The 21,746-nt window shown below is 41.9% G+C and overlaps 1 protein-coding gene across 1 annotated transcript in view; it reads left to right on the forward strand.

Moving 5' to 3' along the window:
• Positions 1-610: 610 nt before the first annotated feature.
• LOC145406143 (UDP-glucosyltransferase 2-like) overlaps positions 611-21,746 on the forward strand; it is a 137,518-nt gene continuing 116,382 nt past the window's right edge. Inside the window, exon 1 of the mRNA XM_080277340.1 lies at positions 611-822. Within this exon, the coding sequence (XP_080133466.1) occupies positions 611-822 (212 nt within the window). The remainder of the gene's footprint in view (positions 823-21,746) is intronic.

A 21,746-nucleotide genomic window follows, 5' to 3' on the forward strand; every position in this document is an offset into this window, starting at 1 on the left:
AGAATCTACTGAAAGTTAAACCTGAGACACTAGCACGGTAGGCTACATATCCTTTTAGGTCGGGAAGCCACTCCCGAGCGGAATTTTAATTATATGTTTGTAGAGAACACGACATAGCCTAGTTAAAATTTCTACCATTATGGGAGGATTAGTGGAGACCATTTTAGTTCTTAGATGATAAGAGGCCATTCCTAAGTTAAATATAATCATTTGTAGTTATGCACAATGATGTAGTTACAGCAAGATATCTTGTGTGCTAAAATTGATAAGTACCACAGCCTATAATATATACTGAGAAAGGAAGATTTTCAAACGACACTGCTGTAGAGTAATGACATTAATGACTGTAGGTACACTTAAACTTTGTAAAATACAAATCATAAAGAGTTAACAGTATGGTACCACATTACCAAGAAATTTTGCAGGGATGCCATCAAGAGCCCCTCCCTAGTGTTTTACACCACCATCTGCACACCTCATTTAGTTGGAGCACTGTGGTTGGTATGTGGTGTGGTTTGGGATGGTGTGGTGCAGCAGTGCGCAAGGCAAGTGTGGTGTGGTGCTGGGTTGTGCAAGTGTGAGGCATCACTTGTGTTCTGGCTGAGGTATGATGCGGTGGCTGGCGTGTATGTCGGTGGTGGTGTTGGTGATGGCAGGTGAGGGCAGGAGCAGCATCCCGTCCTCTAAGCCACCCTACCGCGTGCTTGTACTAGTTCCTGCCGGCACACGCAGCCTCTATCACCTATGTGTGTCGCTGTCTGTGGCCCTGGCTGACGCAGGACACTCCGTCACACTTGTGTCATCTTCACCCGCCTCCATCAAGTGAGTCTTACGTCCGTAGGCTAGTTAACCTAGGTCCTTTTTTGGCAATTTACTCTTGAATATGAAACTTCTGCACTCTCTTTTACGCTATTCATTCCTTTTTAATGCCGACATTGAAGGCATAGTCAAGTAGCCTACAGGAGAATATTAACGTGTCATAAGTTATGCAAAACTGAACCCCTCAGGAAGAATTGCTATAAAACGAATGAAGAACAAACGAGGTAGTGTCACCTGCTTTGCTAGAAAAACTCCTAAACTGAAGGAGAATCGGGTCAGAGGGTTGTATCTCTTCAGCATAAAAGACTTTATAACACTTCTCCTTCACCAGTTTATTTCTACAAGTGCACGTTAACCCCCTTTACGGTCGGGACAACTCATACGCCAGCAACTGCCAGACAAGGCTGAGATGGAATCATAGGAGACTGTCAGTATACTCTCATTTTTAACTCTCATGATCGGGATAATAGTAACATTCTATTCCACTTGCCGTCATAGAAGTCTGTTAAGTTGGAAGTGAGTCATAGGCACCTGAGTGCTAAAACTGAGAGGCCAAAGGGATAGGCAAGCTGCGCTTATGATATTTTTAAACTTGTGTGAGGACAAGAGATGGTTGTGCTACACTCCACTTTATATACAGCAATCAGCAATGTAATGCTCGTCTCTTCGTCACTCACTTTCATCAAGTAGCATCAGAGGTTTCGTAGCACATTTACCTTAGCGTTTTTTTTTTTTTTTTTTTTAGTCTGATATAAGGTAATATATCATGGTATGTTATTTACAGTATATCCATTTAATATCAACATCATTTGGTGTTTATATTGACATGCAAGAGAACATGAATATTTAATATGCCAAGTAAATCACGGAGGAAGAAAAAGGTGCCACAAAATTTCAAAGTCATAAAGAATTCGACCCTTACTATTGTATGCTTAATCTTCTTGCTGCGTCTAGATATTTCATTCAGGCGAGCAAAATAAGATTTTTTTCAACGGAGAGAAATTCTAACAGTCACTGTCTTCAAAAACTATCTCAACTGCCCTCTTGGTAAATCTAAGAATTTACTTTCTATATTTTTAAAGTAACAGAACAGAAGGAAAAACATATGAATAAAAAAAATAATAATTCATACACCAGATTACTGGTGTCCTCGATTCATAAACGGTTGGACTTGAACAGCTGTAGGTTGAAGTCTGGGGGGAAACAACTCCGGGGAAGCGGGTTCCAGAGAGAAGCAGTTCAGGGAATAAAAGAATTCTGATAGGCAGTTCTGCAATATGGCTGTGTGACATTCCAGTCATGAGCGCTACCAGATGTCTGTTTAGCACGAGGGAAGGCATGGAGAGCTGGCACAATGGACGCAACTTCGTCTGAGCATTTGGCATAAAAGCATCTGTAAAATAATGCAAGGGAGGCAACATTCCCTCTTACTTGTAGGGGAGGTAGTTTATTTATAATTGCAGGTTTAGCAATAATGCTTTGTTCTCAATTCTGTCTAGTTGTTTTAGTGCAACCTCTCCTCATCCATTCCACAAGGGTGAGCATATTCAAGCTGAAAGCGCACATGACTCGTATAAATTATAGCTAACTGCTCGTATGTGAAGAAGTTAGACTCTGTACAATATTCCAACATTCTTTGAGGCAGTTTTAGCATGCGATCTAATATGATAGGTCCAGCTGAGGGCACTGTTAAGTGAAACACCGAAAATTTCAATACTTTTGGAGATGGGAATATTAGTAGTATGGAAGGTAATATACGAATCTGACAATATCTATTAAACTGTATAATAGCATTAAATGAAACAGGTTTACTTTGTCCCCATTGATTGATCTTAGATATGTCTTGATTTATGGAGATGTCTGTTCTGAGTTGGGAGTTGGAGATATTAAACTCCGTACATTGATGTCTGAGTGTGAATGAACTGTGACGTGTTGAGTCATCTGCATATGAATGGATGGGATTGCGGGTGACGGGTAAGAGATCATTAATATGAACTAGGAATAGGGTTGGAGCCAGAACGGATCCTTGTTTCACGCTGGCGTTGATTGAGTGGAAATTGGAATATACATCATCTACTTTTACTCTTATTATTCTGTCGCTGAGATATGAGGAAAGCAGAGGAACAAAAGACTTTAGTCCATGGCAAGGGAGTTTGGACAGCAGGGAACGGTGCCACACTCTGTCGAAAGTTTTATAAATATCAAAGACTACTGCATAAGTTTCTCCATGTTGGTCAAATGATTGATGGATGGTATGAATCAGGAGACTGAGTATGTTAATGGTGGATCTTTAGTGACGAAAAGCATAGTGTCTATCACATATTAAGTTATTGGATTCAAGGTGTTTAACTACGTGCTTATTAATTACAATTTCAAATACTTTACCAAGAGAAGATGTGACAGCTATTTGTCTGTGATCAGAGGGGTCAGAGGAACTTCCTTTCTTTGGAACTGGATGGATATTAGCTTCTTTCCATGAATTAGGGAACGAAGAATTACGTATGCACAGTCTGAATAATTTAGCTAGAACAGAGGCAAGTTCTGGGAAACGCTTTTTTAAAACACTTGGAGGAATTCTATCTGGACCTGGAGCTTTGTTGGTTGTTAAATTGTCTAGGATGGATTTTACGTATCTAGTTTGTACTGAGACTTTTGGCTGGGACGGTTTGGCTGACTTCCTCTAGGGTAGAATTTCCGGCATATGTACGGCAAAGATATTCGCTTTGCCACGCGAGTCGTTTGTAATGTTGACATCTGAAGATTCTAGTGGGAGAGTGGATGATGGCTTGTTAAAGTTATTATTGAAAGAACTGAGAGTTGACCAGAATATTCTATAGTCATTAGGGTTATTAAGTAGTTTTGATGCTTGATTTTGAAGAATGTTTGATTTAGTGAGATTTATTGCAGCTTTTTCATGGTTTCTAGCAATTTTAAACTGACAGAGTGATTTACATCCTTTTCATTTTTAGTAAGAGTTATATGCTAATGACTTTTGGGCCGTTGCCCTGGCACAGTTGCGATCAAACTATTTTGGAGAGTTCGATCTTTTGGTGAACTGTTGACTTGGTGTGAATAAATCCATACCAGCTAGTAAGTCATGAATGTGTGCCTGGGTAGAACTGACGTCATTAGAGAAGAAAGATTGCCTTGGAATATCAGCAAGATAATTTCTAAATCCATCCCATTTTGCCCTACCAGAGTGCCATCGGGTCACCCTGACGGGTTCAGAACGGGGAGGTTTGGGGGGGGGGGCTAACTAATGAGGTTTTGATGAGATTGTGGTCAGAGGATCCAAGTGGTGACAGTACTTCTATCCTGGTTTGATCTAGATGATTTATCAGGAAAAGAGCTAAGAGATGAGCATTATGGTCAGGATTATCTGGTATTCTGGTTGGTTGTTTTACCAACTGCACATGAGATTAAATGATTCTGCAAACAGGCCGCACTCTAGACCAGCATCGTCAGTCCTGGCAGAATGTATTAACAGTTCAGTATTATGTACGTCAAAATCACCCCAAATGGTAATTTCGGTGCTAAGGGCAAGGTTAAGGTTACTCAACTGTGTGAATATGGAGTCAAATGCACTGGGTTATGAAGAAGCATTGGGGGGGCGATTTAGATAATTTGTGGGCCTCCGCGTCCAAAGGGGGTCAAGTGCCGGCCTGGCCAGTTTTGTGATAGCACCAGAGAGCACTAGTTTAACCCTTCCTCTAACGGTTGGATGTGGAAATGACCCCCTACACTGGACATAGGGTTGAAAGTTGTATTTCGTTCAACATCGCCACGTCCAAACCTGCACGCAGCTGCCTCGGCTCGAGGCAAACTCCGCGTCCAAAGGCTAGCATGTCCAGTGTAGTGAGTGCAGCAGAGGTGGTGGTGGTGGCGGGGTAGGTGTCTGTGCAGGAGTTTGTGTTCCTGAAGTCTGGCCACTCGTACATGCCCTGTGATTGGGCCTTCAGCAACATCGAAAAGAAGATCAGGAAGACGAACTACCTGCCAAGTACTAAGGATTACGCAGATGTAATATCATCAGCTGTAACAAGGAAGTTCCCCATTGTGGCCTGGATGGACGACGGATTATGGATATTGAAGGACAACTGTGGCACTACATGGCACTATAGTGTCACACCTCACCTGCCCTGACCACCCCAGTTGACGACCCTGGCCTGGATATTGGATGACTGAGTATGGATAACAGAGGAAAACTATGGCACTACATGGCACTACTGGCACTGTACTGCATTCTTCACTACTAATGGGTGACTGTGGGCATTAATTTTGCTTAAAGAGATAGAAAAAATGTTAATGTGTGTGGGGGAAGAGGAGGAATGTTGTGTGGGGCTGTATTATTGCTAGTAGTGGTAGTAGTAGTAGTAGTAGTAGTAGTAGTAGTAGTAGTAATAGTATCATTTTTGTCCGGTATTTTTATGATGCTTTTATGCTGCCCATGCTATCGACTATTGTTAACAATATTAATAACGATATTATTGAAATATTTTGCAACGGATGCTTGTAAAGTTCATTAAGGGTGCAACATTATGCAATTGTAACAACAAGGAAGAGATACATTATTTTTCATAAAATTCATTATCTTCTATCAGATTCATACACTTCAGGTGTTAAGCTGTAATTTGATACCAAAATGAGCACTGGAAGTCAATAACTAACGAAATTACAGTTGCAAACACTTTGTTGACCTTTACAAGCCTCTCCTGTAAAATTTTATTTTTGGTGCATGACCCCCTTTGGAAGCGGAGGCCCACATTTAGTTTATACAGTGAGTAATCAAAATCAGTTGACATGAAGTCTAAAACAGCGTCAACTGCATATTCAGATTTGATATAACAACAGGTGCCGCCCTTGTTATGGAAGTTTATGAGGGGATGGTAACCAGGAAAACAAAATGGGGATATTGCGGTAGAGGAAGAGATTTGAGGTTCTGTGAGGAACAGGTCTAGAGGGGATATGGACTGTAGGAAAAAATGAACTGAATTCAAATTGGTAATGAGACCACGGATATTGGTAAGGAATAAGGCCGCACCTGAACTTCACCGCTGACGAGCATGAATGGAATTTGCAACAGTCGCCGCCAGCACAGTTGCTTGATTGCGACTGGGAGGACCCTGCGCCGCCCGCCCTACCCTGCCGGTAGTGGCATTTCGAGATACGATCTCGATTGCTGATATTAATGTAGCGGCCATTGGAAATGGGAACGGAAATAGGTGTCATATCTTACTGGCATGTAGTATGGTGTTGACAGTTGAAGGTAGAGGTATTAAGAGAGTATGCTGGCCTACTCTCTGTGTAAATGAATGCACTGAAAATATTCAGCAAAGGGAGATGGTCAGGATCAAGTCCTGAGGGCTGGTGAAACGGTAGCTCCAGCTCTCCCTATCACCAGCTTGCCATCCACCTCGGGAGTACCGGTCTGTTCGACTGGCGCTACAGTCTTCTCCTTCCAGAGACTAAAGCTTCACAATTTACTTCCGTCGAGAGAAATCCGAACAATCAACGGTTTAAACCTTATTTCGCAGAAGGAATGGCAGAACGACGGACAGCTGTGATATATTTTTAGTTATTATTCTATTTGCATCCTACATCACAGGCTACAGATAACAGGTAGCAATAATAGAGAAGGCTAGAGACGTTTTATCTTTTGTAGGAGTTTCAGAAATTATCTTGAGAAACTGGAGACTGACCATCCCTCTTTCGATTTCATGTTTGTCGCTCAGGTTTGAGTTCTGGTCATTGCTTTCTTTCTATCTACCTATTTCTGACCACTACTTGGTGGTGGCCAAAATTAGGATACAAGTAAGATGGAGGAACAGAAGAAGGGAAAGACGAGAGGAAGGAGTAGTCGCAAGGAGAGTGGAAAGGTTACAAGAGGATGAGAAAAAGGCAGAGTATAAGAGAGAAGTGGAGGAACGATTGGGCAAATATGAATTGGAGCAGATGGGGGACGTGGAAGGTGTGTGCAGGATATTTTCTGAAGAAATATATGCAGCATGTGATGTGGTGTGTGGGAGGAAGAGAAGACGGAGGGGGGTGCAAGGAACAGCGTGGTGGACTGAAGAAGTGAGACAGGCTGTGGCACAAAAGAAGAAAGCATACAATGAATGGATGAGAAATAGGGGCGTGGAAGAAGTTGAGAGGCGGAAGAGAGAGTTATATGTAGAAAGAAAGAGAGAGGTGAAAAGATTAGTAAGAGAGAGTAAGAAGAAAGTGGATGAGGAATTTGGAAGGAATTTGAGTGTAAAGTGGAGGGACTGTAAGAAAATGTTCTGGAAAGAGGTGAAGAGAGTAAGACAGGGTGGAAGTGAGGTTAGCAGGGGAGTGAAAGATAAAAATGGTAGATTACTAATGGAGAAGGGAGAAAAAGTGAGCAGATGGAGAGAACACTTTAAGGAATTGTTGAACATACAGGATGGAAGTAATGCGAGTATAAGTGGCTGGGGAATGGCTGGGAGAAGGAGGGAGGTGAGAAGACAGGAAGAAATCAGTAGGATAGAAGTTGTGGAAGCAATGAAGAAAGTTAAACTGGGGAAAGCCCCAGGAATTGATGGCGTGTGTGGTGAAATGCTGAAGCATGGGGGAGAGATAGTAGCAGAATGGATGTGGAAGATGTGCAGGTTGGCCTGGGAGGAAGGTAGAGTCCCGGAGGATTGGAAGTCAGGTATAATTATTCCTTTGTACAAAGGAAAAGGGGAAAAAGAAGTATGTGGTAATCATAGGGGCATTTGTCTTCTTAGTATAATAGGAAAAATGTATGGTAGGATACTTATTGACAGAGTTAGAGAAAGAACAGAGGAATTAGTAGGAGAAGAACAGGGAGGCTTTAGGAAGGGAAGGGGTTGTGTAGATCAGATAGTCATTCTTAGATCTTTAGTGGAAGAGTTTCTAGAGAAGGGAAAGAAGTTGTATGCGGCTTTCATGGGTTTGGAGAAAGCATATGACAGGGTGGATAGACAAGGATTGTGGAAAGTATTAAGAACATATGGAGTAAATGGAAAGTTGTTGAATGCTGTGAAGAGTATGTATGATGGTGCTAATGCTGCAATGCATGTGGATGGTGAACTAAGTGAATTTTTCTCTTTGGAGGTTGGGTTGAAACAGGGATGTGTCATGTCTCCATGGTTGTTCAATCTGTTCATGGATGGGGTAATAAAAGAGGTACAAGGTAGGGTAGTGGATGTTGGAGTGGCCCTGGTGAGAAAGGAAAGTGTTTGGAAACTCCCTGTACTGTTGTTTGCAGATGATACTGTGTTGTTGAGTGAAGACGAAGGGGAGCTGCAAGGCTTGGTGGATGAGTTTGAGAGAGTGTGTAAGAAACGGAATCTAGAGGTGAATGTAGGGAAGAGTAAAGTGATGGTCTTTGAGAGAGGTGAAGTCAGTGAATGTACAGCGAGGTTGGATGGTGAGGAATTGGAAAATGTGAGTACATTTAAGTACTTGGGTAGTGTGATGAGTAAGGATGGAGGTTTGGAGGGTGAAGTGCTTGAAAGGGTACAGCAGGGAAGAAAGGTTCCTGGTTCTTTGAAAGCAGTGATAGGAAACAGGGAAGTGAGCATGGAAGTGAAAAAGTTACTACATGACGGTATTGTGATGCCAACTCTAACGTATGGAAGTGAAGCTTGGACGTTGTTGGAAGGACACAAGTCAAGAGTGACAGCAGTGGTAATGAGTTATTTAAGAGGAGCCTGTGGAGTCACATGGAGAGACATGCTGACGAATGAGGATGTAAAGAAGCGTTGTGGTGTGGATGTGGATGTGATAGGAAATGTTATGAGGAACACACTGAGGTGATTTGGCCATGTGGAGAGGATGGAGGGTGAAAGACTGACGAAGAGAGTGTATGTGAGTGAGGTGGAGGGGGGAAGCGGGAGGGGGAGGCCGAGGATGAGATGGAGGGATGGGGTAGAGAGGTATATGAGAGAGGGGGGTGTGAGTTGGGAGCAGGGCAGTGAAATGGCGGGGGACAGGACGACGTGGAGGCGATTTGTTTGTGGCCACCCCAAACGGGATTGAGGCTTCTGGCAATAGATAGATAGATAGATAGATGCCCAAAGCCCGTAAGGGATGGCCACCAACAGATTGCCTCCATATTGCTCTTTCACCTGCCAATTCGATGTCCTCCCTCCAGCCTACACCCCACTCTCTCATTTAACTCTCCACTCCATCCCACTATGTCCCCCTCCCCCTCCCCTTCGCCTTACTCATATACATTTTCCTCGATAATCACTCACTCTCCATCCTCTCCACATGGCCAGACCACCTCAATGTATTTCTCCTAACGCTTTTTATCACATCCACATCCACACTCCAATGCTCCTTCACTTCCTCATTTGTTAGTCTGACTTTCCATGTAATTTCACACGCTCTTTTCAAATAGCTCTTTTTCACTGCTCTCACTTTTTACTGTTATCCTTCCAACAAGGTCTAAGCTTCGCCTCGATATGTTAGAGTGGGTATCACAATACTGTCATGCAATGCATTGTTTTCAGTGAACCAGCAACCTTTCTTCTCTGTTGTACCCTTTCAAGCACTTCATTCCCAACTTCCTTCCTTACTCATCACACTACCCAAGTACATAAATGCATTCACATTTTCCATTTCCTTACCATCCAGCCTCGCTATGCATTCAGTGAATTAATTTCTTTCGAAGACCACACCTTCACTCTTCCCTACATTCACTTTTAGATTCCGTTTCTTACACTCTCCCAAACTCATACACCAAAGCTTGAAGTTTCCCTTGTTATTCACTGAATAATTCAGTATCATTTGCAAAACAATAGAACAGGAAGATTCCAAACGCTGCTTTCTCACTAGGGCCGCTCCAACATCAACTGAACTACTTTATATCTTTTTTATAACTCCATCCATATACAAAATGAACAACCATAGAGACATGACATCCCTGTTTCAGTCCAACATTCAGATAGAAAAATTCACTCAGTTCACTATCCACATGCCTTCAGCCTTAGCGCCCTCATACGAATTCCTTACGGTTTTCTACAGCTTCTCATTTACTCCATATATCACTATATATTTTCCGCATTCTTTGTCCATCCACCCTGTTATGTGCTTTCTCCAAATCCATGAACTCCTCATACAACTTTTTTCCCTTCTCTAGAAGCTTCTCCACTACTCCACTACTCCGTACCTTCTTTACCCCTGTACAGTTGTTGACTTTATACACGGGTTTTATTCGCCCCTGTGTAAATTACAACTCTCAAGTGTGGGGAGGCTCCCCACATACTGCTCTTCTCAACAGGGTGGCTCGCTTCAACTCTGTCTCTTCGCAGCACTGTTGTATCTTTATCTCTTTTCTATCGCTACTTCAGTGGTCACTGCTCCTCTGAACTGTCTACTTGCATTCCTCCACCTCTACGACGGGTGCGTACAACCCGTCTAGCAACAAACTCTCATCCCTTTCCTGTCCAACTCTCTAATGCAAGAGTTAACCGTTACACTCAGTCCTTCATTTATGCAGCAGGTCAACTCTGGAACTGTCCTCCTCTGTCTGTATTGCCTACTTCTTATGATCTCCAGTCTTTCAACCACAGTGTGTACAGGCATCTCGAAATGAGCGAATCCTGATTTTGACTTTCTTTTGTATTGTTTTTGTTTTTTTTCTGGGAAGAAACGCTTTGCGGGCTCCTGGCCTATGGTTTCTTCTTCCTTCCGTTAAAAAAAAAGAAAAGAAAAAAAAAAACACCTCTGGATGAATATCTAATCTACTCAACTTCTTCCCTTCGTGAAGCTTCCATGTTCATCTCCAACGAATTCCTCTGTTGTTTCCCTAACTCGGTCAGTAAGTATCCTACCATATACTTTTCCTGTTACACTAAGACAAATGTCCCTGTGATTATCACACACTTCATTTTCCCTTTCTTTGTACAGAGGGACAACCGTACCTGACTTCCAATCCTCCAGGACTCTACCTTCCTCTCAGGCCAATCTGCAGAACTTCCATATCCATTCTACTAATATCTCTCCCCCGCGCTTCAACATTTTCCCACACACTTCATCAATTCCTGGGGCGTTCCCCATTTTGACTTTCTTCATTGCTTCAGCTACTTCCATCTCACTGATATCTTCCTCGCTTTTCACCTTTCTCCCTCTCCCAGTCATTCTCCAGCCACGTATACTCAGGTTACTTTGATTCTCTCTGTTAACAGTTCCTTAAAGTGTTCTCTTATTCTGTTCCTTTTTCTCCCTTCTTTACCAGCAATCTGCCATTTTTATCTTTCACTCCCATATTACCTTCTTTATCACCCTGTCTTACTGTCTTGGCCTCCTTCTGGAACATTTTTTACATTTCTTCCATTATACACTCAAAATTCTTCCAAATTCTTCATCCACTCTCTTCTTACTCTCTACTAGTCTTTTCACCTCTCTCTTCCTCTCTACATAAAACTTTTTTTTTTTTTTTTCCGTCTCTCAACTTCCTCCATGCCTCTGCTTCCCATCAAGTCAGTATATGCTTTCTTCTTTTGCACCACTACTTGACTCACCTCTTCATTCCACCATGCTGTTTCTACACCCCCTTTCGTCATCTCTTCAGCCTACACACCACCTCATATACTGCACAGATATCTTCTGTGGATACCTTCCACGCTCTTTCCATCTGCCCTATCTGCTCCAAATAATATTTTTCCAATCGCTCCTCCACTTCTTTCTTATATTCTGCCGTCTTTTATTATGCTGCAACTTTTCTACCCTCTTTGAATGGGCTGCTTCCTCCACCCCCCCCCCTTCTCTACTTTTTATCGTCCATCGCATTTGTACCTTAACTTTCACCACCACCAAGTGGTGGTCAGTGAGTCCACATCTCCAAACTCTATATGCTATAGGATCCAGCACATATTTTCTCATGCAATCATCCTCATGCACATAATGACTCACTGCCTTCTGTTTTCAGCTCACCACCCATCCTTCCGATCACTCGCCATGTTTACCTGTGGATAATTTTGTGCCTAAAGGGGGTATTGGCTATCACCAGTCCCCTCCCAGCATAAAATGTCCACTACAGCTCTACCGTTCTCATCCACTTCTGCAGGAACATCCCGCTCAACAACTACTCCATCCTTCTTCACATTTCCTATTTTTCTATTCATATCTCCAAACAAAAACACTCTCTCACTCATCCCGAACTTTTTCATGCATGCTTCCACATTTGGCCAGAACTCTTCTTTCATTCTGCTTGCTCGGTCTTCTGTCGGCGCATATTCAAACAAAATCGCCCATGCCTGTACTCCTACTTTCAGTCTTGCCCACTTTCATCTTGCCCACACCATCACTGAAACAACTGGTCCATACTCTCTTATATTCACATTCCATCTCTTGCATACAACAATACATACACCCCCCTTTGCCCTCTCATTCTCACCTACTCCTGCACAACCTAATCCATACTCCCATTCTCTTACACTCTCACCTCGTCATTTGGTCTCAGTCAGTTCATATACAAGTACGCCACTTTTGCATTCTCATGCACCTAGGCAATCTCTCTCTCTTTGACCTCATCATTCGTGCCCCTCGCTTTCCATGTAGCAATCATCAACATGTCCGTTGTTCAGTCCTTTGTCGTCACATGTAGGTCAGTCCAAGTTTGAGGCATTTAGCTAGTCTTTTTAGTTGTTTTCCGGGGAGGGGCAGTAACTCCCAAATAACCCATTTTTTGACATGTAGGGAACACTTATGGGTTGGTTATATGGTTACCATCAGTATATCCGTGTATCTGCATTTGACCATTGACATTCATTTTATGATAATTATGATGTGTATGTCTCAAAAAGACATCTGTAAGGCACATGAAAATAAAACGAAAGACATTAGCTAGATAGCTAAGGGTTAGAAAGCTCTCCAGCATCTCTTTCCAAACATTTTTGTTTTTTTCAGTATATGGTTCCTTTATTCTAATCCATAATATTTATGTGCGCTATATCCACTTTAAAACTCTAAACGCATGAAGAAAATTAACAATCATGATCATCACTTCCATTACATCATGCAGAGATATCCATCTTTCATAGTTCAAATTACAAATCTCTTGACAAGTGATGTAGTAGAAGGTAGGTACAGCAACTTTCTTACCATACTTAAACAGGTGGTGCCAGGCACTACAGACCTCTCCCGACAACAGTTATTTCATTGCTATTAAATACTGACTCGTTTCTCCAATTTAGTGTCAGTGCACAGCTAAAGTCGAAGGTAATGGAGCAAATGTTTTCAAGTTATGCCCTCTGAAAATCCATGATCTTGCATTTGACCTTTCAAGGTTACTCAAGGTCAAAGGTCATGCTGCCAAGAGAAAGCCCACATGAGACCTTCTATATCTTGGGAAAAGTAAATATCTCTATCTTCAACGAGTTTCGAGCTATAGCCCCCTGAATATTCGTGACCTTGAGTTTGATCTTTCAAGGTCAATCAAGGTCAAAGGTCTTGGTGCCAAATGAAAGCCCATATTACGAGTTCCTGTATGTTCCTAATAGTAAATATCTCTATCTTCAGCCGTTCTCTAATTATAGCCCTCTGAAAATCCGTGACCTTGATTTTGACCTTTCAGGTTTATTCGATTATCTCCAAAATTTAATCATATTCTTTGGGGGCCAGTGCCCACATATCCTGAAAGTTTCTTGTAATTTCATTAAGCCGTTTTTGTGTAATGTTTCTAACAAACAAAGAAACAAACTCCATCAAAAACAGTACCTCGTCGGAGTCCGTCCGGGCGAGGGAATAAAATGCTGATCTTTTTCCAGTTCATTGTCAGTGCCCGATCCGTGGCAAGTAAACTTATTAAATTTCATTCTGGGCGCCGCATTTATATCACAAACTCGGTTGGGATCATTAAATGGCTATAATGAAAGTATGGGGGAGGTGGTGGCTGAATCGGTAGAGAGGCGGCCCGCAGTCCTGATGGGCCCAGGATCGAATCCCGGCTGGGGCAGGGAACAGTTTAAGGATTTGAATTTCCTAAAAAGCAGACTTTCCTGATCTACCAGATGACCCGCCGACATGTCGTAAAAATATCCCTGCTAATACCAATACTCCAGTCCTGTATGAGACAGCCATAGCATTTATTCAATATGGGTGGTGACATGTGGAAGTGTAGGAGGACTACTGGGCTTTGGGATAGGTCACTGCCCCCGAGAAATAGGCCCTGAAGCCTTTGCCCAGTGTCGGACACATTAAAAAAAAAAAAAAATCTCCTCCTGAACTATAATCCTCTTCAGCTCAATGAAGTTAGTCATGTTGTCCACAAACAACTGCCAGGGAAAGAATACACTATGGGTTACATGCCCTGATAACTTTCGTTGGACTCTTTCTATGAAAAGTTCGTCCTGTGATGAATAATATCGTCTGGAGGTAGCTTGAATAAATCTGTAGCATAAATAATATTATTTTTCAGAGACGAATAGCTCACATGCAGAGCTGGGATGTATCTCTCAGTATCTCTCATCCACGTGAGCTAATCGTCTAAATGGTAGACGGTTCACCTCCTTTTTAAATCGTTCCTCGGTGTTCTTAGATAAATTTCACCTTTCTAGCAGACTTTTGCCAGGTCAAGGACATTATTTTGGCTGTAATGTTTAGATTCTTTCAGTTAAATCATGTGAAATTACTTCGTTTTCAGTTTCTGATTTCTTTCGTATTTCTGCATCGGGTAGTATATTCTTCGTTTTGCTAGGATCAGAGCAAATATGAATGTGACATTTTAGATTCTTTTGTTTTCACCTATTAATTTTCAACTTTTCGGTTTGTGCATTTCGTGCATTTTTTTATCTTGCAGAGCTTCTTAGATTTGGCCAGAAATGCCTTTATTTTCACTGCAGTTCGAGCCTTCATGGTGTTACTAACATATTGGTTACCAGTAACAGAATATTGTTGCAAAGATAACACAGAACGACTTAGATTATTTGCACAAAAAAGATGGATAAAGAAAAGGAGTTATTCTACATTTTTCATCTCACACATCTCTGGTCACGCTCTTCGGTGGTTTTACGACTGGTGTTGATGTGTTGATATGTGTCAAATGACAACTATTATGCTGGTTGTTTACTGTTTGTTTCCTAGTGGAACGAAGGACGAGGGGGGGAAGGAGGGTTGACGGTAACATCAGACAGTGAGGTGGGGGTGAATGAAAAATCAGAGATGCCAGAAGAATATAAAGAGATGAAAGACGAAAAAAGGTAGATGAAGATTAAAGTGTGGGTGCGGTCCCCACTGCTATAGTTTGATTATTTTGACAGAAGTTCTGGAGTAAAGTCAACCAAAAAATGTATCGGCCCTCGCCACACGTATCATTTTGAAACATGGACGAAACATTATGATCTAATTGATTATGAGTATAATTATTATCCTTGGTATTTGTTAGAACTGAATACAGCAAATAATGTCATATATAGGCTGTGATATTTTCTGAGGCATCAGATTAATATATTTTTTTACATCTAGAGAATTCACACAGTTTCATATCCATCAAACCTCAGGAGTGTGATACATATTTTTGCTGACTGTACCTCGCTCACTCACTCACTCCCGCGCCGTCACTGGACCTTCTTGAAGCATCTGGATCGGAGGTGGTGGCGTCGTCTACTCGGAATGCGTGAACTGGGAAGCCTGCTCATTGTTTGGCCTGGGCGAGAGTGGCCTTCCTGACACTGATTTGTCGTTGAGAAAACACCGGGGGAAAGGAGTTTTCTTTGTCACTTTCAACGCTATTGGTGGGGCCGTCGGCAAGATATGTTGTCCAGGAGTCGTCTTCGTCCATGCTGTTGTAGATGGAAGTGTTGGCATACTGAGGAATCGTTGAAAACCGGCTGTCGTCAATGGTTATGTCGAGTTCGGGCCTGCAGTTACCACGATTAAGTGGCTTTTCCAGCCGCAGCCGTCGCCTTAATGCTGGTCTTGGTTGGATGGTAGGCTGCTCCTCGTGCTGCTGCTGCTTCCCTATCTTCTTTTTGGCCTAGGACAAAGGTGAAGGGGCCGCATGTCGGACATAGATGTTGTATCCCCTCTCGCCAGGACGCGGTCTCTTGCCACACACGTGTAAATGACGGTTGCGGTGTCCTTTTTGTGGGTAAGAGGCAGATTATTTTTTGGCTTGAAATGCAAATCCTTGACTCATGCTGCTTTAGGTCCCTTCTCTGTCTATGACGTGATGGTAAAGACAGCAGAGATGTCATCTCCATTGCTGTTCGTCCTCCTTACTTGGCATTTGGAGAGGGCCGAACCGTGTACAAACATGTTCTCTCCAGCTTCCTCTCTGGTTAAGAAACCAAACCACGACTCCAGATTGAACTACTTCACCCTTTCTCGCACATCCTGTGAGATACTGGGAGAGTGGTTGGTGGAAGACATGGCAGGAGAGGAAGTGTTACCACAATGAGAACCGGAAGAAGCATGTTGCGGTTGGAATTTGTTCTTAGCAGGGGAATGCTTGTCTGGGTAAACAAATGTCTGGGCTCATTTGGACAACAATCCTATCCCAGCCAATAGCAGCTGTGAGCAAGATGTCAGGGTGTCACGGGGTTTTTAAGATAAATGCAATATTAAAGGATAATTCTCAATAATACTGAGAACAGGACAATGAATTGTCTTATGAATATCAAGCAATGATTACTTTATTCTGGCTTGCTTCGCCGATTCTCTAAGAACAAGAATTTATAAACTTTCTCAACAGTACATAGCAGAGACTAATTCCTCACAATTGCTGTTGTTACTACTGTTAGCCTCTGGAGAAAGTGACTTCACCCTTGACAATCAATAGGTAATACTATTAATGATATCAGGTTCTTGCTGATGCATTAACTCCTAGATGGCACAACGGATTTTAAGCTTAATACAAGACTGGCCTAAGTATCAGTTATGAATAGTAAAGCGTTTATGCAAGCTAGGAGCTATAAGTGAAATAAGCTCAATGGAGAAATGAAACACGAGTTTACATTACATTAAGCTCAAAGAAAAAGAACTGTTAAATTTATTGATTACAAAAGAATACATTTACGTTACTTTTCAAAGTGATTTCAAATAAGGAGATCGCACTCACTCGCTCATTCAAAAGCTAACTCTTAAACCTAGGAAAATACGAAAAGAAAATACTGGTCAGGAAAGTGGACAAAACGGATTTATGGGCGTCGTTACTGGAAGGACACTGCACTCACTGTCTCTCGTCAATCACAGCTAAGTGGGAATACGGCGGCGGTGGGAACTGCTTCGTAGGAAGGGCTCTGCCACACACTACCTGCTTCTGTGGCGTTCAGACTTTGACTGACTCCAAATCGTGGGAAAGGGGCAAGTGTCCTGGTCGCATTGCCAATGGCTAGAATGAGCGAAACACGTCCACAATAAATCGCTCAGCGGAAGTGCTAATGTCTCGCACAAAGACGATCATCTATGACACATTGAAAAATTGCCTATAAAACACTCCCGACCGGGTGAGCGGTTAATTGAACGATAAACACCGGGATTCTACTAGAGTTCGCGGTTTCCCACCAAATGATGTCACGAGCCGACTCGTGACATTACGCCCCATCAAAAGGTGAAATTTTTTTCTCAGGAAAAAAATTTCAATATACATACATATAAATCCTAACTCAGTCACACAAGATTCACACTGTGGTGTGTGTGTGTGCTATCCTGCTACAGGAGAAAGTCACAGTCGCCAGTGAGTGAAAAAACCTCGTATTTACGTTAATAGAAGCAAGCTTGAGGGAAAAACTCCATGACGACGGTGAAAAATCCTGTACTCAGGTCAAACTGAGCGAAAAGTTCGCTACATTATGTTAACAACTAATTGTTATGTAGCGTAATGTATGTAATACACGGTGTAGGTGTGACAGTTGTGGTGTAACTGTACCTACGTGTAAAATCATGTAGTGCAAATTTATAGTAAATACTGACAACGAGGCAGAAGAGAAGGGGCAGCAGCATGCGACAGGGACAACCAGCTGATCTGCACGGCAATGCTGCACCCACCAGCTGCACCTGCGAAAGGAATTAAGGTGGAGCATCAAATGTGTCATTTCTCTCTCTCTGCCTAGCAATCAGTACTTATGTTACAAAAGGTACACCATTTACATTATTAACCAGGAAACGTAGTCAAAGCGTTTGTGCAGGACATCAAACGCTGCAATTCACTAAATTAACCAGGGAACGTGGTCGTGAGCGAAAAGACTGGGCGCCTGTGCAGGACATCAAACACTGCGATTCGCTAATGGAACCCAGTTTACTGGTTAACTATATGCTTATGATTAATGACAGGAAGCTGAGAATCGCTACGCAATCTCGGGCAGGTCACGTTTTAACACCCACTGTGGGTATGAACACTCATGTGGATAATGTGCATTCTCTGGGAATCCTCTGAGAGGCCCACAGCTCGAGATGTTCCACAAGGTAATTCATACACAGCCTCGGACTGTTGCTGTGGGGTTCTCGAACTTCCCCCTTAACTTACGGTACATATGTATGTACAGGCCCTGGACATACTGTGTCCTGTGGGGCCAACGGGCAAGATGTCAGGTCTGCACCCACTTCACCACTACCCTGTCTCTCAACTGACTCAGGGATTACAGGTGTGGTTTCAAACGGCACAGGAAGGACATGTCCTTGATTAGTGGTACGTGGACACACATTGCAGGAACGCACAAAACTATCTATGTAAATTAATAAAAATGAATCAATAATCAACAGTAAGGTAGTGCCTATAGACTTTAATAATAAATACCTAAGTATGAACGAGTGAGTATTATCTCGTGAATAGCTTTAGAGCTAGGAGTTAATATCCTGGCGAGGTCGCCAATTGTCGCGGGGTTTTTAGGATATATGAATTATTAAAGGATAATTCTCAATAATACTGAGAACAGGACAATGAATTGTCTTATGAAAATCAAGCAATGATTACTTTATTCTGGCTTGCTTCGCCGATTCTCTAAGAACAAGAATTTATAAACTTTCTCAACAGTACACAGCAGAGACTAATTCCTCACAATTGCTGTTGTTAGTACTGTTAGCCTCTGGAGAAAGTGACTTCACCTTTGACAATCAATAAGTAATACTATTAATGATATCAGGTTCTTGCTGATGCATTAACTCCTAGATGGCACAACGGATTTTAAGCTTATTACAAGATTGGCCTAAGTACCAGTTATGAATAGCAAAGCGTTTATGCAAGCTAGGAGCTATAAGTGAAATAAGCTCAATGGAGAAATGAAACACGAGTTTACATTACACTAAGCTCAAAGAAAAAGAACTGTTAAATTTATTGATTACAGAGGAATAAATTTACGTTACATTTCAAAGTGAATTCAAATAAGGAGATCACACTCACTCGCACACTCAAAAGAAAATACTGGTCAGGAAAGTGGACAAAGCGGATTTATGGGCATCGTTACTGGAAGGACACTGCACTCGCTGTCTCTCGTCAATCACAGCTAAGTGGGAATACGGCGGCGGTGGGAACTGCTTCGTAGGAAGGACTCTGCCACGCACTACCTGCTTCCGCGGCATTCAAACCTTGACTGACTCCAAATCGTGGGAAAGGGGCAAGTGTCCTGGTCGCATTGCCAACGGCTAGAATGAGCGAAACACGTCCACAATAAATTGCTCAGCGGAAGTGCTAATGTCTCGCACAAAGACGATCATCTATGACACATTAAAAAATTGCCTAAAAAACACTCCCGACCGGGTGAGCGGTTAACTGAACGATAAACACTGGGATTCTACTAGAGTTCGCGGTTTCCCACCAAATGATGTCACGAGTCGACTCGTGACACAGGGATACAACATACTGTAATATCAGGGCAAAGAGATATCGAACCCCAGACAGAGGAAAGTTCCAAATATACTGCAGGAACTATAGGCTGGGGCTTTTCAGAAGAGCCGTGTTTATCTGCAAAAAGTGAGGAGATCAGCCTGTCCCAATACATAACACCCCTGTCAGTACATGAGAGAGACACACAACACAATCACCACACAGGGATTATCAAACCCTTTACTTGAATACCGGTATCCCACTTCCAGACATTCCAACACTACATATGAAGAAACACCTACATACTCGCTCCACTTACAGGGCAACACAACACCTCAGTTAGGACGCTGTATTACAAGCTGACATCTACCAAACCCTCCTCAGCTTAGATTTGAGTTGCACGATATCAAAGATGACACTGGCCGAGCTTGTAGAATAGGTTCACACAACATAACACATAATCGAGCACTGCACAGCACACGCCACACTGTGATGCAAACACATCAAGTGTAGGGAACCTATGGGACAAACTTATCGGGGCAGTTGCTTAACTGCGATCGGCGGGTCTGCTCGATCAGATAGACGAGTGTTGAGCAACACACACACACACACACACACACACACACACACACACACACACACACACACACACCAAAAGAAACACTGCTAATCACTTCATTCTTGTTGCTGGCTGCATTCAGTAAATCAGAAGGTAGGTTCAGTTTATCCAATAATCATAGGCCTCCATAAATGACAGCCATTATTGTGAGCTTGTCTACACTTCAGCGCTCTCACTTCAAACTGCGTAAATACACCCGGGAAGGTATTTTTGAGTACTGTATATTATTTCTATCTCGAAAAGCCTTTTATTAAATTTAAGAGAGACTCTTCGATCTGGATGGTTCTTTATTAATCCATTTACTGTAAGTCATTCTTAAGCGTATTCTTGCTGCCACGTCGAAACTTTTTTATTCAGCATAGGTGAGGGTTTTCTAACTGGAAAGATCAGATATACTTTTTATCAACCCGTTCATTAATAAGGCACTTCCCTTAGCTGACAGTATAAAGAATAACATATAATAAAACGTCGAAATGAAGGGGTCAAACTTCCGTGGTGAAAATAGACAGGTGAAATCCACATAACACTTCCGGCCGTACTTTCACCGCCTTCAAAACGATGACATAAATTTCATTATATATATATATATATATATATATATATATATATATATATATATATATATATATATATATATATATATATACCTACAAATGATTTTGTTAAACTCTGAAGAGACCGTTCGTTGTGCCGAAGTTAAAAACAGTCCTCATTAAAAATCTTTACAACCTGATAACATTATTGGCTAACGTGGCATGAAGAAAAAAGCTCATGAGAGTGGTTTAATCAAACTACCACCAGACGATTTTATTTAGCCCAAGAAGGACCTCTTACAGTGAAGTATTACAGTTGGATACATCGAACCCCTAAATCTCAATACAGTCGTCTGAAGATGATAATATAAGTGAAAATTCGTCCAAGGGTGTAAGAAGTTAAAACTGAGAGCAATGAAATGTACGAAAAACCCTGATTTTTTTACTGTCATTTGTGGAACATATGTGATTATATATAATATGATTAACATGCACTGCACAAGGTGTAGTCAGCCACGATGCCGAACAGCTAGACGTTTTCTTTCTTCGTTAGATGCTTCAGCATTTATTGTACAAAGTTTCCTTTCTTGATTCAAGATTGATCCCTTCCAAACAGTTTTTTTTTTTTTTTTTTTTTTTAGCAGGTCACCACCAGACAATTTTATTTGTTTTAAATGAGGTCTCTTGCTGTGAAACGGTTAATGAAGGCTATATCTAACCGGTACTTAGAAAAGTTTCCCGTAAGCTTAATAAATCATCAGGAAGTAGGAAGAATACTCGTATGCCAAAAATTAAGTCACTAGATTTGAAGGGTTCCTCAGTCCGCTATCAAACGACTTTATTCAACTTGAGAAGGATTACTAATAATAAAAGGGTTAATTAAAGGTCTATTTAGCTTCTTTAGTTCAAGTAGTTTCATATAAGCGGAAGAAAATTGATTGGTGGTACCAAGAATAAAGCAAAGACTACGTAATCGGATTCAAAGGGGTCTTATCTACTAAAGAGACTTCTACGACATCTT

Source organism: Coenobita brevimanus, chromosome 69 (assembly GCF_032717465.1).
Source record: "Coenobita brevimanus isolate Jiangsu-jjx chromosome 69, ASM3271746v2, whole genome shotgun sequence".
NCBI classification, from domain to species: Eukaryota; Metazoa; Arthropoda; class Malacostraca; order Decapoda; family Coenobitidae; genus Coenobita; species Coenobita brevimanus.